The following is a 16472-nucleotide window of genomic DNA, read 5'->3' on the forward strand; positions in this document are numbered from 1 at the left end:
TCTGGGAAGGAATCATATTCCTAATGGAGTTATTTGTGAAAATTGTTGGTTTGCTGATACTCTCTGTGCTATCAAAGCCTTTGCTGCCTTTATTTCTAATGTGCTATTTCACACTCCCCTCCTCTGGTTTCATGGGACTTTTTGGTGGATCAGCCTTAACGCAGAAACAAACTGCTGTTGAACTGTCATTTGCAGTCATGCAAGCCTGCCCCTCGGGCAACAGTGAGACACAGCGATTGCACTTGCCGCGATCCACGCCTGGGCTGAGCACTGCACCTTTCTGCACACTTTATTACTGTACTGATCCCTGGGAGGTAAATGGCTGTCCATCAGGACTTGATTGCCCCCGTGGGAACGGCGATGCTACCTATCTCCATCAGTGGGAGGAGTGTAGAGGCTGAGCTGGAGGTGCTGCATCACTGACTTACTCAGGGGAGACTGCACAATGTGCTCGGAGTAATTACATTAAACCTTTCTAATCGCACATCCAATTTCGGGGATGTCGTTCAGTCAAAAGCTGAACCCGTCTTTCACTGTTGGTTTTGGGGGCGACTCAGCAAGCCTGTTTGCCATCTATTGTGTCTGGAGGGAATCTGTGTTTGGCAATAAAAATGTAGATACATTAATGAATTAAAGACGAGTGAAAAGCCGGTTGCTAATGGTCAGCTTACAGACTGTTGGTCGAGTGAAGGCTGTTGACCACAAGGAGGTCTGGTGTGTGTGTGTGTGTGTGTGTGTGTGTGTGAATGCTATAGATGACATTTGATGCAGTCTGCATAATGAAAATGTCAATACGTCTGAAGGAGTTACAGTGATTTCCCCTGTGGCAGCGGAGAGTGGGGCTTTGTGTGTGCCTCTGCACGGGGCTGTTGCTTGTCAAACTTTGTTTGGCATCTATTCTTCCACCGTTGCTGAAAGTGTAAGGCTGTAATCCTGTCAGAGGAGATTTGATTCGTCCTTAAGATTTGCTTTTTGGCATATTTTCATTAAAAAAAAGTATCTTGTCATTTTCTTCTTTAATGATTTCAGATCTGCTACGTGCCATTTGCTTTGGTTCGTTGTCATCTCTCATCATCTGTAAAATGTGTCATTTTGTGGGCGATTCATGTTTATCTTCCCCAGACTTGGCGTTGTTGCTCTGGAATGGGGTGCGTGTTGGGACTTGCTTCGTTGTTGTTGTCAGCAGGCGCTCGTACAGTTCTTTTCCGCCAATGAATGCCTGCTTTTCCCAGGAGGTTCCCTCTGCGGCCGTTGCCATGGGATAGACGCTGACCCCGACGTGTTCAACACCACTGCTGCCCCAAACGTGTTCAATGGGGATCTGATAAATGAGCTAGGGGTGTGTAGCCTTAACTGAGCAGAGTTGTTGAGGCATATGCAAACTGGTAGAGTGTCTGTTTTAGCACTTTCTTAACATTTCTGATTGAAGTTCTTTGGCTAAACTGAACCCACATTTGTAAGCACAGATGTAGTTTGTCACTAGCGCTTTGTGTCTCATTTTGTCCAAAATCAGCAGCTGCATTCATTTGACTGAAGGTAAAGACAATGTCCCTGACAGGAAGAGGGACAGCATGCTGAGCAGAAAATCTCAGAAGAATGTGTGGAGTCCTGGACGAACTTTCCGAGAGCTTAACTAAATGAGGCTGGACTTGCAGTTTCAGAGCTATGTCCTTTGTCCCTATAACAAAAGTATAGAATAATGCTTTTCATATTCACATGAGAGAGAGAAAAAAAAAACCCCAGTGCTGATCCGTTTCCATGCTCTTTAGCTTTACAGAAACATTGAGCTTTTATTCCAGTGGAGCTGGACCACCTTGAGGCGTCTGCTCATTATCATGTCTTATTGCTGGAAACCAAAATATAAGGTGCCGCTTTCTCAGTAGTATTCCTACAAGCGCCTAAAATATGCAGGCATGTAAATTATCTATTTTTCTCAAATAATGCTCTTTCTATCAGCCGTGTTGGTCAGTTTGCATTGCAAAAGGCACCATCCCAATTGATTAAACTTTAATCATTCCATAGATCATCTTAGGGTGTATTTAGACTGGACACATTTGGTTTGTATAAAGTGAACCTGAGTATGTTTCCCCCCACAATCAGGAACAAATTTTCAGTCTGAAAACACCAAAGCGGACCCTGGTATGGGACCAGGAACCGCTCTGACCCGGCTTTGGAGGTGGTCTCAGTTTGTTTCCAATTAGACTGAAATTCAGTTCGCTTTGAGATTCCTGTCTGAATACAATCCGTTCTCAGAGCAGAACAGCTGAACCAAATTGGCCACCGTAGCCGGTGGTCACGTGATGTAAACAAAGTAGGAATGTAGCAACAGATTTATTTTAACATAGCTGAAAACACTTCTTACAAACAACTTTTAACGTGATAAACATTGCCTCTCACTGTTTTCCTGACAATCTAAATGTGATAAACACTTATCAGTGTTCCTTCTTAGCCGTCCTCTTGCCAGTAACCGCCGTGTTCCGTGCCTCCACCGGACCGAAAAAGCGAGTAAAAAATGTTGTGCCTGACGTTGATACAATCGTTCAAAATTGGTGAGTGAAATATCAAGTTTGAATGAACTCTTCCCCACAAAGACTGCAAAGCGCAGGCTTTCCATCATTTATGCCTCTGGTTGCTTTGCCCCACCCTTGTAATTCTTGTCCAATGTGCAAAGAGATCTTTACTCATGTGGTTTTGTTTACAAGCTGTGGTCCAGAACTGGAAAGTCCGCTTGACGGCAGTCTGAATACAGACCAAACTCAAGGTTCAGGACTCGATCCGGACCAAATTAAGCAGACTGGATCTGAATTCACCCTTAAAGACCCACTGGGATGAAAATGTGTTTTTAACATGTTCTTCTGGCATTTTGGTCATGATAGGGGACATATTTAAAGAAAATGAATCTTAAAATAGCATTTCTGAGTATTTCTTTTTATTCAAATTGTAGTGAATTAGAGGCAGAAGCAAAAATGCTGTTGGAGAGCTTGTAAGTGTGACGTAAAAGCTACTACCGCAAGCCACAAGCTCCCTGCCCCTCTCCATTCTCATGCATCCACTTGTAGACGGCTAGTTTCATGCACGTCTTTGTTTTTCTCGTCCGAGCTGGCATCTGGCTCAAAACTGTACGGCTGGATAGCTCCAATATTACTTGCCATTTTGATTGCACCGCTAATGTTAATTTTGGGTTGTGAGGGGCTGTAAGCTAGCGGGAGAGGGTGTAAACAGAGAGCTCTCATCAACATGGAGTGTTGCTACATGCCAATAGTCCCACCCATAACTCGGAGGTGAATTTCTAAAGAAATATTGCTGCTCTACAGAAAATACTTCCTAGAAAAACGACACAGGTTTTTTGAGTTTGGCTAAAAACGACATAATCATAATAAACAGACCACTGGAAACACTTTTAAAACAGATTAAAAGTTGGTCTTTAAGGAGAGCCATGCTGTCAGATGGCTGCTGGATGAGAGAATTTACTGTGTGAGAACTGCCCTTTTTATGAATAGCAATACCAACAACAAAAAAAAAAACCCTCTGTGTGTGTACAGGATTACAATGTGGAGACAATGTGTGTACAAATGACAGGCTGTGCTTCACAGCAGCTAGAAAATATCCCAGCCAACAGTCTGTACACGCTGCGTTGTTCTTTTTCCCAAAACATTCACTTGAACAGGACAAAGTGAAGATAAAGCATTTATCATGAAAGTCATAATACTTGTTTATGTACATGTTGATTTGGAGCAAGAACAGCTGTGGACATTCCACCCCAGGCTGTGATGGAGGGGGGCAAAATATGCTGATGATATGCAGGAACTGACAACGTCGTGCATCTTGTGTTTTCCAAAGAGCATCGTCAAGCACGCTGAAGGTGTACAGGACACATTTCTACAGACTTCTAAGACTTTTCTTTTTCATCATGGAGAGAAAACGAGCAGGACATGAATCCTGAAACAAGTAATTCTCTCTTGACCTTTTGACTTGACAGAAGTATTAGCTGGGTTAACCCAGGAGGGAGGGAGAGAGGGAGCAGTAGTAACTGAGAAATGTAACACCGCAATGTTGGCATTCCGCAAAGATCTCAGTTTGGGATGCTTTGCTTTGCCTCATATACTTGCAAGACATGTTTGTGTAGTGTTGAAAAGCATGCTGGAAGGCCATCAGTTGTGATGAATTCCACAGAGTGCAGGGCGGGACAAGTGCGGTTCCCAGCACTCTGCTCCGTTCCACAGATACCCTTTTTAATCCAAAAATGAATTGTTTTGGGGGGAAAAGTCTGAATAAAACACTTGTTGCATCAACAATGAGTGTCTGACTTGACATTAAGCAGTGTTTTTACACTCAATTCCCATTGGTGTCTCTTTGGTTTGCAGATTCTCTCTTTGCGTGATGTTTTAAGAATAAAAGTTGACATCAAAATCAACAAAACACACACTGCCTCTACAAAATGGGAAAAACTGGCAGAGATATGGTTGTTTTGGGTCAAAAGCCATTTAAAAGAAAAGGTGCTAGAACAGATGAAGACATGTGGACACACTTCTTTGAATTTGTTCAGGCATACATGGATTTGCCGGCTGTTTAATGGTCTTGTCTTAAGCTCTGTTGTCTCTTTGTCCATCTCTCAACAGTCTTTTTGTCCACCTACTGGGCTCGCTCTGTCTTGAATACACTGTCCAAAGTTTTACTCTTAAACCAGGGCTGATCATTCTACATTTAGCATGCTGATGTAGATTTAAAAAAAGTAGAACAGATTATTATCATCATTATCTTTTTTAAATGTTTTATTTTACTTCGGACAATCTTCAAATGTCCTCAACGAATCACAAACCTCTGGAAAAGAGTCGGTGTTACCAAAGGCACATAAGATGGCATGACATGCCAGGGTGGCCACAGAACACAACCAGACCAACATTCATTCTGCAAAACAAAAGTCAGGTTTTACATTCAGAAAAAGAACTTGCTCAAAAATAACAGGCTACTCATTTCTCAACTATGCAAGCAAGATCACACAAAAGTTAGATTCTTAGAAGTGGATAACTAAAAATACCCAACTCATTCCTCTTGAAAACCTGAACATGAGTGGCTCCTTCAGACGATGCTGTTCATCTGCTGTGAGTCAGTGTAGAGAGTTGTTGACGGACATGCTTTGTTTTGGTAGACTGTCCTTGTCTTCTCACTCATCCCATTTCCCCGTTTCATGTTCATCCCAGTCTTTCAGCCCACCGCTGATAGTTTTAGAGCCCATCATTTTGCATCTTGCCAGGATCTGGCCGGACTTCTGATTGTAGCAGTTTGACATATGCAGATTATTCACACCTGCTGCTGTCACACCAGGAAATGCTGTCTGCTGCTATGAGTCATGAAGACTCAATCAGATTTCACATACTGGAGCTGGAACATGAACCGTTTCCTTGTTACAACATACCTGCTTCAGTTACTGGGGTTGTTTTTAAGAGTTTGGAATAGCTATTCTCCAACCGGCAGTAATATGTAATCAGAATTCTTTTCTGGTTGCTTGAATTAGATTCTCAAATAGTTAAAAAACTCACCAAACAAGACACCATCCAAACATTTACAATAGTTTAAGGGGTTGCTGGATTGTCAGTCATATACAGGGTTGTTTTTACATCATTCAGTTAAATGCAACTGTAAGAGCTCACTTCAATGTAGTAGATATTTTGGAGGTTTAAAACCATTTTTTTTGGGTCTTTCTATACAATGTTTGATATAAGCCACAGATTTTTCAGTTTTCTTAATTTTTCTGTGTCCAAAAAAACCCACATTGTCTTTAAAATCACATTAAAAAATACTTTTGTGTTCTTCTACCTCTTATTAGCATCCGTTCAGCCAAGCACAGACACAAACCTTCCCACACTGATAGTGGTAAAGCACTATTCAGAGGATTCTGGGTTCAGTGTCTTGCCCAATGACACTTGGCAGGGAGGGAACTGAATCTGTGACCTTCTGGTCAACTTTTGACCAGATATCGGCTGTCTGCAGTCAAAAAGTGGGCAAACCTGTAGGTTGCCAGCTCAAAATAGTATGGTTCTAGACCGCTTTGTGAGCCTAAACAGCAAAAAGGTATATGCTTTTTCGGTATATGCAAGTGTGACGCAGGCGTGTTGTAGAGATTTTTAATTTTTGAACCCCCCACCCCCCAAGACATTGTTGTGAACTGTTGAAGGGAACTGTAAGTGCTGTTCACATTATCCTTGTGTGCCCTGTTCAGGTTTGCCCATTTTTGCCTGCAGACACCCCCGTATCTAGCCTTAAGGGCAGTTGGGACTAGAGCGTTGTTAGGGGGCACCATACAGCAGTATCATCAGTAGGTCATAAGTGTGCTCTATTTGCATTAGCCTTACAAATACTTAACGATACATTTACCATACACATGGCAATTGTATGTTCCATCTTCAGCGAGTGTCAAGATAATTACAAGACACACCTGCTCTCCCCTTTAGATGCGGTTGCGTCTCTGTACAACCCTCCACAGCCCGGGCAACCCATATGGATCAACCAACCTCCATGCGGGTGCATGTGACTATTTACCTGTGCGCCATGGCTGTCACATTAGTTGTCCCATTGTTCTAGAGTCTTTAGTATGACCCAACCATAGATTGAAACCCACACATCTCAGAAGGGTCACTCTAACACCAGGCCTCTTAGCTGCTAAATCCATACATTCTTTTGTTAAACTCACAGTTAAACTCAAGTCCAGCGGTCCTAATACTGTTTAATATAAAACCTCCAGATGTGAAAACATGTTTTTTGTGTGTTTTTTTTACGCAAGAATGAATACATAAACAAACTGGATCAAGAAATCAATAAAATCGCGCATTTTTAAACCTGAATTTAAATAATGTGATTAATGTAGAATTATACTCAGTGTTTCTCCTTTCAGGTTCGAAGGTTATTGATATTTAAACATCAACAATATGAAGGTTATTATTTCATTTTATTGTCCGACAATGGTCTTTTTGTTATTAATATTTTGTGATGATTTGTCTGTAGTGTCTAATCAACAGAAGCTCACTCCCTCTTGTTGCTTCACATATTTCTGAGGCTTCCCACCCCCAAGCAGCAATGCAGAGCAGCTGCAGAATCACTGTCAAAACATGACGCGGGTACAATGAAGCTCCATGTTTAGAACATGTTTTCACCAACATGTTCTTGGGGATTTCATCCAGTTAGCCACACCATCAAAATATTCTCTTCAAAGTTAGTGGCACTTGGTTTTTACCTGGGTGATGGTCTAAGACGGCTCTGATGACTCTGTGATGCTCTTCAAGTTTAAGGTTTTAGAACATTTTATTATGTTTTTTTATGTCTTCTGATGCTTGAACATTAAGACAGTAATCTAACCGGCGCCTTCCTTCTACACCCTGAAAGAGTGAAAGAGCTTTAGTTTGTGAAAGCTTAAAAGCAATATTTGAAAGATCCAAAGGAAATCAGCTCTGTCACAATCCCCTGTATCGAGGATTAACACCTGGTTTACAAGACGGAGAGTTTTTGCACATAACAAATCCATGGGATGGGTCACTAAAATAATCTCCCTCCTCTGAACTCCCACATTTGACAGAAACATATTATTACAGTGTGTTTTTGAATGTGTTTGTTCTGATGAGAAAAGATAAGGTGAACAACAGTGGTGCAACTTTATACTCTAAAGTATTCCTTAATTTGCTAAAGTATGTTTTTTTTCCTTTAGCTTTACTTGTATAACTTCAATTTTGTGACTAATATTTATTTTTATGCTCCTTTGTTCGCAGGATTAGAGATTATTTTCTGCCAGTGCTCTACTCTACCAAGATTGTGTTGTTGTTTTTTTTCCCCCTTTTGCCCCTTTTCTGCTACATTCCCTCATTTGAGGCAGCACATCTTTTTCAATAAAATCAAATGGTTTGGTGCCTGAAGGTGTCTTCCACCTTTTAGCCAGTGGCGCACGTCATCAAACCCAGTTTTGTTGACGATGAGTGGCACGGCTCCGATTTATTCCCGTCGGTGTGGTCAAACTGTGAAATGGGTCAGAGGAGGAATTTGTTCATGGGACTCAGAGGAAACACTAGGCCTGCACAATAAAACGCAAGTTATCGCAATATCAAGCTGTGCAATATGCGTATCGCAGAAGTCGGCACAAAAATCGCTTCCTATATAGACGAGGGCCATTTGGAGAATATTGAATTGAAGTTATGTCGATTCTTTTTTTAGACTGTACTGTTACAGTGAAATGGAAATTATGTTTTTTAGTTGTTTTGCTATTCATGAATTGCTAATTATATCATCATTGCAACAATTATCACTAATATCGCAAATTGTGAATTTTCTTCATATCGCGCAGCCTTAATAAACACTTTACCTGGTGTTGTGTGACATTTTCATCTCTTTCCTCAGGGCTTCATCCAAACTCAACCATATTCCAAATCATTGTTTCTAGTGTAAGATTTAAAACCTAAACACAGATCTGCAAGGTTTGTATTTCATACATTCCAAAGGCCATGATACATAATGTTGCTATTGTGCCAGGAAGAGTCAACCTGTCGGAAACTGTAGGTTTTATGGCTCAAGGGAGGGTTTCTCCTCCTCCATTTGGGAGTTTTTTTTTTTTTTCTACCAGTGTGTGACTGTGTGTGTGAATGTGTGTGTGACTGGGTGAATGGGTCTGTGACTGTAAAGCGCTTTGTCCTTGTAGGAAGAAAGGCGCTATATAAGTATACGCCATTTACCATATTGCCTTCCTTGTCCAATTCTGACTTACTGCAACATAGAACTACTGCCCCCCCTTGAATGTCTTTCAAACCCCAGTTTCATCCCACTGATATTCCCTCAGGCAAATTAGGGATTAGTGCAACCTTTCAGGCAGGAATTCCATCATCAGTTCCCATGAATGTGCTCCCAAAATCAGCTCCATTTTTGCTCTGCTTTGGGGCTTAGCCCCCTTCTTTCACTTGGGTTGCCTATGAGCCATAGTAAGAGGATGAAGTGGATTGTAGAGCATCATTCTGATTCATCCCCTTGAGTGCCAAAGGACCAAAATACTCGGGGGGGGGGGGGGGGGGGGGGCGTAACACTTGTGCTTCTCTTAAAGCTGCTTCTGGCAGACGACAGAAGTATTTTGACAGAGAAAACGGAACTATGTTTATGCTGGTTTAATTAAAAATTGTTCTGGTTGAAGTTGTGTGATCCTAATTCTCTGTTGGGTTTTAGTTTTGACCATTTTTCACGCAAGTCACAATAAAAGCAAAATTTTTCTGCAGTTTTTGCCTTGTCTACATTTTTTTAGAAATGTTATGTGCCTGGCATGGCTTACAACGTCTGTACAGAGAAAAGGCCTCCATCAGTGCATTGAAATCAAAGTCGTGTTGATTCAGTGTATAATCTGGCATGGCTCTGATTCCGCCCTATGGCTGATTTCTGCTATAGTCTGCTGCCATACTCACTGCTCTGTTCATGTTTATGTTAATTTGTATCTGGGATTCCCCCCCCCCTTCTTAGCCATTATGTAACTGTTTTATCTAGGACAACCAGAGGTCTGTTTCTGTCTCTGTTTTCACTTCTGATGTGCTCAGCGGCCACATGCAGGGCTTTGCTGCTGGACTCTTTTAATACACATTTGGCATGTAGTAACAGAGGAAGTGGATATGCGTGATCTTAAGAAGTGACATAATCACAACTTGCACATTTCCCCTCCGCTCCTACCAGTACAGTGGCCAGAGTTTCCTCCTTTGCACATTTCCCCACTGAAGTGTTTCCTGCTTGCCGATTGCCCTTGATGCCCCATATCCTAGTATGTGTCTGAGGATTGAGAAGAGAACACGAAGACCTGCTGGAAGACATGAGCAGATGAAGTTATGCATTGCAGTTAGTGCCGCATCCCTTTTTTTTGCCTATTGTTCTGCAGACAACCGCGAGAGACTGCTTTGCATGCGTAATTGTACCCCACAGTGCATTTTAGAAACAAACTGTGTGCAAAGCCAAGTCATGCTGATGGGAGCCTGTTAAGAAAAATGCTGTCACACCCACATGCGGATTATGTTGTGGATCCATTCATCCATTTGTGGTTAACCCATGGAACTCGTAATTGAAAGTTTTCTTTCATATATTTCTCTGGAGAAAGTTCTCCCTCTTCAGATGAATATTTGATTCACACAGTTGAGAAAAGAGGCAAAAGGCTCTCCTTTTAGAATTCATTCGCTGTGAAGATTGGGTCTTTAGCTCCAATCCTTTTAGTTTGTTAGCCAATGACTGGTCTCCAGAAATTGGTTCAGTGGTGTTGGAATTTCAGTCACATGATTTATTTAGGCTGTGCTGAGGTCTTTCAGAGGAGCGTCACATTTTTCCTTTTGAGCTTCATCTATCTTTACTGTCCCACTTCATCATCACTCTCTTTACTCTTTACCATTTTCTGATTTAAAGTAATAACAAGCTGATCAAAGATGGAAGCATAATTCAGCACAAGTTAATCAAAGCACCAAATGAACCGGATACTAAAAGATTTCCATGGCTTTTAAGCTTCATTTCAGTACTTTTTTTTTTTTACCCTAAAATGTTTGCTCAGAAGACTTAGATTAAGGAAATTCTCTTAGCATCTGCTTGGTGGAAGAGGATTTTCCAGCACCTGTTAATCCAGCGATTCTGCATGCCTTCTCCCTGCTAAAGTGCTTCAGGGCAGGTTATCCTGTTGAGACACTGGGGGTCTACTGAGAACTATCAGAGCAAAATGCGAGTAATATTCCTTATAAAACTATTATGCAGTTGCAAAATCCACACCTATTGCAAATTCAAACGCAATCTATGGGTTAGTAAAAGGAATCTGCATGAATACCTTTGTACTTTTACAGTGGCAATTTGCCCCCCTGTGAAAAAAAAAAGATTTATAGACTATGTATAAAAACTATTTATACATTTAAAATAAAAGTAACAGCTGTTTAACTGTTCTGCGGATTTGTAACAACCTTTCTGTCTTCAGAAATATTTATCAGATTCATGTTGGTTTGTTGTTGATCTGTTTATTCTCAGGATCATTTCACTGAGCCACAGTGATAACCATGGTGGCAGAAAGATGTGAACATTTGATAAATGTGTTTTAGTGGCACAAAAAAACCCAGCGGGTTTTAAACGGTAGCACATTTTAGTTGTTTTTCCCACATGGGTAGGAAATGAACAAAGATGACCCATGACAGTCAGTTATGTCGCGTGAGAATAATTCAGCAGCAAATGGGGACGTTTAATCATTTTACAAACACAACTGAGGTCAACTGAAAGCATAGCATTGAAAATAAGAATATGTTTTACTTGAGGACAAGTTGATATTGCAAAATTACCAAATTATAATGCACTTGTACTTTATTTTTTCACATTTCACCACATTTTGTTTGCAGATGCGAAACGAGTAGGTGTTATTTACAGCAACAAACTACTTTTGAAAGGATTAAAACTCTGTACAGACTTTACACAGACAGTTTTAGCTTTGTGGCACCCATGGATGTTTTTTTTTCTCAAATGTGGTTGATGCGTAACATTTATTTCTGCTCTTAACAGCATCTGGAGAGTCCCCAACGTGAATTGTGTGGACTGCACTGGATACACTCCCCTCCACCACGCTGCCTTGAATGGACACAGGTAAATTAGCTAAAAAATGAATTAAACAGGGCTCACCCAATTAGTCTAGTTATTAAATGAACCATTGCTTTTTATTGTGGTTATTTGAAGCCTGTTTTGGTGATGTCATAGCCCCTTAGCCTCTGCAAAATCAGACTGATACATGTAGGTCAGAGAGTCGTCTAAACATGCCCAGTAAGGCATTTACCATAACCTGTTTTTCAATAGATTCTGCTCCTGTTAGCACTCATTTATTATGATATGACATGCAAGACTTTGAGCTCAGTCTTGCAGCTGAGGTCATTTATGTGTATCTTCTCACCTAGCTCACGATGCCTCTGACCTGCTTTTCCTGCTTTGTTCATTTGCAGCGACGTGGTGGAGGCGTTGCTACGGAACGAGGCCTTGACCAACGTTGCAGACAGCAAGGGCTGCTACCCCCTCCACCTGGCTGCATGGAAGGGAGACGAACGGATCGTAAAACTTCTCATTCACAAAGGACCTTCACACCCCAAAATCAACGAGCAGGTCTGCTGTTGCATTTACTTCTCTATACTAATGTGGACAAGTCTGTTGAAATTGTGGTTTTTCATTTTTAAAGATGTCTTAAAAAAAGCAGTACAATGTGTCATTGGTACTCTACAGATGTTAAAGAGTTGCATCACGTAGTCTGTTTTACACCAAAACAAGTGTTTGCTATCCTGTGATTTAACAGTTCCATTAGTTTGGAAGCTCATAATAAAAAAAAAAAAACCTTCTGACACTTTCATAGCTGTAATTGCAGGTGTTGTTTTCCTCAGTTTCCTCTGTATGACTGTTTATAAGTTCTAGGAAACTTCTTGTGAGGTCAACAGCTCATTTTAGTGCATTTGAGACTGGCTTCTCCTTTGATAATGTGAAACTTGAATGCTCTGCAAATGTGAGAAGTGCTTGTTTCCTCTGTTTTAACTGCTTTACCTCTAATGTTTGATATTTACTTTGGTTGCTTGATCCACTGACGGCCTGTAGACTGAACCCATTTCTGACCTGCCTGTTTGGAACGAGAAGAAATGACACATTTTGAGCAAATCTAATCGGACCTGGACTACTACACTCTTAAAAGTGGATAAACTGCATTTGGTGCAATTTAAATCTCACTTTGTGTCATTGCTCCCTGCCTGTTCATGACATTTGATTGTTAATTAACTCAACTCTAATGATTTTTTTCTCCTTTGCATTTTAGTTTGACTCATTCATGTTCATCGCTCATTTGTTCATTGCTTGTCTGAGCCAAAACCATCGACTTATCTCCTCTTCCTCCCTCCCAGAGCTCTGTAGACCCTAAAGAGTTCAAACGCTGTGGGCCCTTTGACCCCTATATTAATGCCAAGGTGTGTACAAAGTACTGCTGGAAACATTTCCTTTAGCCTCTTTGCTTTGCCGCTTTGTGCCATTTCTGTGCTTGGGTCTGTTTGCTGGTGCTGCTTCTTGGGACAAGCAAATTCTGCTACTCAGGTGCGGAAATGCTTTTGCATTCGCTTCTTCTCTCCGACTTTTTGTCCTATGCCAACCACTTTTATTGTACTCTAACAAACATCAATGTTGGGATGATTTCAAAATGTTTTTACTATATCCTAGCAGCAAAACCTTCTGCTGACTAAATATTCACTTTATTAAATGGTAAAATAGTTTATAATTTGCCAGAACAAAGTTAAATTATTTGCAGTCGTTAGTTTGATGCTGTCATGATTCGGAGCTGCTCACAACAAAATGATGGTGTGAAAAGGATGTATATGTAAAAGTTTCTCTCTATCTGTTAGTGGTAATAATTTATTTTTTAAATAATCTATAAAAGTAAGAACAAACTTTAACAATGACACTGATGTGAAGATCATATAATGTATGTTCCAATGTTTTTTTCTCTCCACAGTTTTATTTCTATGCCTGTTTTTTTTGTTGACTAAAACCCTTGACCTTCAACAAACATAATGCCTTTCATGGGTTTTTTTTTGTTGCCACGGCAGCCGTCTCCTTTCCCCAGCTGCACAAAAGGCTCAATCTGCTTAGTTTGTTGAAATTGGCATCTTTAGAAGCAGCTGTTTTTAGCGTGTCCAACCAACCACTGTGTATACCTGTGCATTCAATAATAACTACCAAGGCACCTTTGTCACACTATTTGTATTTTTTAACAGTGTGTGTCACGTTTTTAGAAATATTGATGTGCTTTAAGGCCAATTAAAGCCCACTACTGTTTTTTTTATGGTCTATTCTTTGGTCATTGCTTAAATAGAATAAGAAACCTTATCTCTAAGTTGTTATCTGCTACTGTAAAGCTAACCTGAAAGACATTGGTTGTGTTAGAATTCCTTGACTACTACTGCATAGCGCACTTTATAGTGTGTTTGCCATTTTGGGGAATCTACAAAAACTGTGTGCTTCAATTGCCACTAGATTGGCAAATATTGACCACAATGCATGGCATTTGAAAGATTTTCCATGTGAAAATAATGTACCGGTATTTAAATCTATTCTTTATCAACCATCCACGTTTTCCTCATCAGAGCAGAGTGGTTTTATAAATAGTCTTCGTAAAATGTTCGTAATTATTAGGTTTTTACTTCGAGAAGTCACTGACATCATATTTTGGCATTTAAAAAATGTACTAAGCATGGTGGCCAAATTGCTTTTAATATCCAGGATACTATATAGTTTTTGGTAGTTGGGAGGAAGACATGGTGTATTCTGCATTGTCATTTTTAGTCTTCCTGCAGCCTTCTTACAGCAGCTGAAACATGTTTTAGGAGAATGTTGACAGGTGTATTGGTGTGACTACAGTGTTTCATTTATTTATTTTGCTGGCATAATCAGCTCCTGTTACAGTCTGCTGCCCAGGGAAACCCATCTACATCCTTTCGGCACAAAGAGGATGGCTCTGAGCATCGCAGCATCCTTGTTGTCATAGCAAAGGGTGTGTAAACATCCAGGTTATGCTGACATCTCTTTTTTTAACTGAAAGATCTTCACATTTTGCCAGACATCATATATTTTCTGTTCAGTTTTTCAATTTGCTCTTTTTCAGACGTAGCCCCACACTCATGGCCCTGAATAATGAATATTCTTTTATGAATAAATCAAAAGTGAGGATCGTGGGGCTTTTCTCTCTGGATGGTTTCAGTTGATGGCATCATGTGATCGAGTAGGCGGAGCGTATGAGGGCTCTACACTCGCATTCTACTCCAGGACCACAGTGCCATCTCATGTAGAGGAGGGGCAAAGAGGAGGTGGAGGATGGGAGATTTTCAGTGTATCAGTCTTGTTGCATCAGTGTCAGAGAGACTGCCAAGCCGTGCCTGTCTGAGTCTATGAGGGGGTGTTCGTACCCTCCCTCCTCCCACATCTCATGCTTGCTACAAGGAAAAAGGGGTGGGACATTGGCATAACGGTGTCACTGGTGTTGGTCCTACGGCGACTGTGAAGAACTCTGATGTGAGAGGGGATGTATATACATCGTTATGGTTAAAGGTCAACTAATAGACATAGAGATACAGATAAGTCGCTTCGGAGTGTCTGTTACCCAGTTTGATAACCAGCACTTGTTGTCTTGCTTTAGTAAGAGCAAGGAAAAATAATACCGGTGATGGTAATGTTTTGATGCAAAAAAAAATCCTAAAGTTCAGGAGGAGAACGATCAGATTCTCCTTTGTTTGTTTTGGACCGCGCTTCTTCTACTGCTGTCGGTAGCAAATACTGATTAACACGCCTGCAGTGCCCCCTAGCAGATGTTTACTGCTAACAACCAGTTGTTGGTGACAAAAAAACTAATATAATATAAGTCACTCATCCTCAGTATAAGGCCAAACTACAAACAAAAACGCGTCTTTTTTTTTTTTAAACAGTACTATATGCCCACATAGTAATGTGCTTGGTAACTTCATATATTTTTCAATGTCGTCATCTAAATTGATAGCAAAAAAACAGAAGATCTGACCAACTCTTGAGCCACAAATGCAATAAACACGTGACTTAGACTGATCTGAATATTTTCAACAGATACACATTCTTCTTTGTGTTGTCAGAGTTTGAACATTTTGATCGTCAGACAAGAGGAAACTTGTATTTGTGATCGTATCACCACACCATCAAGGAAAACACCACGTCGCATCAAGTTTCCTCTAAAGAAATATAGACTAGGATTTAACCTTGCATGGCTTGAAACGGCAAGAATTCAAGTGTACGTTTTTCTAGAAAGGCTGTGTGTAGCGTACCCTATGTGCTTTTATTTTTAGAGGTATACTACTCATGCATCCGTGATACTTTTTTTTTTAAAACAAAGTGGGCTAATTAATCCCCATGGTTAATTAAATGGCCAACCTCTAGCTTTGGTCTGTCTGGTCTCACATCCTGCTTCTTTTCACCCAGGCGCTCAGCTTCCTATATAGGTCACACATCTAATGCGATGCGTGTTGGTGGTTTCCTGCACAGCTGTTCTGCACATGACCCTGCACTTAATCAAACATGGCAGAGCCGCCTCTCAAGGTTTTTAAGATACGGCAAAAGTAAATGTTTTGTCTTTTAGCAGGTCTAATCTCAGAGCAGCTTGGTGCTGGTCTGGACTCAAGCTGTCTGACTTGGGGAATGATTACTTATGATAGCAGCTTGTTGGCCTCATATTTAAATAGTTTCCTCCCATAAAATACTGTATTTTGGGATATCGGACTGCAGACTCCATGAACCTTGCTGTCTGTCACTTCAATTTCTGGCTGTGTGGTCGGTGGCATTTAACCAGTTTCATAATTTCACATCAATATTTTTTAAGGAAGTTAGTTAAATGAAGTCGTTTCTTTCCACAGGACAGTAGATTTTGAGTTTTTGCCATACCTATTGTCAGATCTTTAAAGCTTTTG

General features: G+C 40.7%; 1 protein-coding gene across 24 annotated transcripts in view; it reads left to right on the forward strand.

The window, feature by feature from the left end:
* The window catches only part of anks1aa (ankyrin repeat and sterile alpha motif domain containing 1Aa), a 54949-nt gene that overhangs the window by 1284 nt on the left and 37193 nt on the right, over nt 1-16472 (forward strand). For 17 of the 24 annotated variants that reach the window (XM_078950376.1, XM_078950370.1, XM_078950371.1 and 14 more), the window contains exons 2-4: nt 11530-11610; nt 11961-12117; nt 12897-12959. In XM_078950376.1, the coding sequence (XP_078806502.1) occupies nt 11530-11610; nt 11961-12117; nt 12897-12959 (301 nt within the window). The remainder of the gene's footprint in view (nt 1-11529; nt 11611-11960; nt 12118-12896; nt 12960-16472) is intronic. The other 7 variants (XM_078950380.1, XM_078950377.1, XM_078950381.1 and 4 more) reach the window with 1 other exon arrangement.

This window comes from Oryzias latipes, chromosome 7, assembly GCF_053564925.1.
Source record: "Oryzias latipes strain Hd-rR chromosome 7, Olatipes_Hd-rR_3.1".
NCBI classification, from domain to species: Eukaryota; Metazoa; Chordata; class Actinopteri; order Beloniformes; family Adrianichthyidae; genus Oryzias; species Oryzias latipes.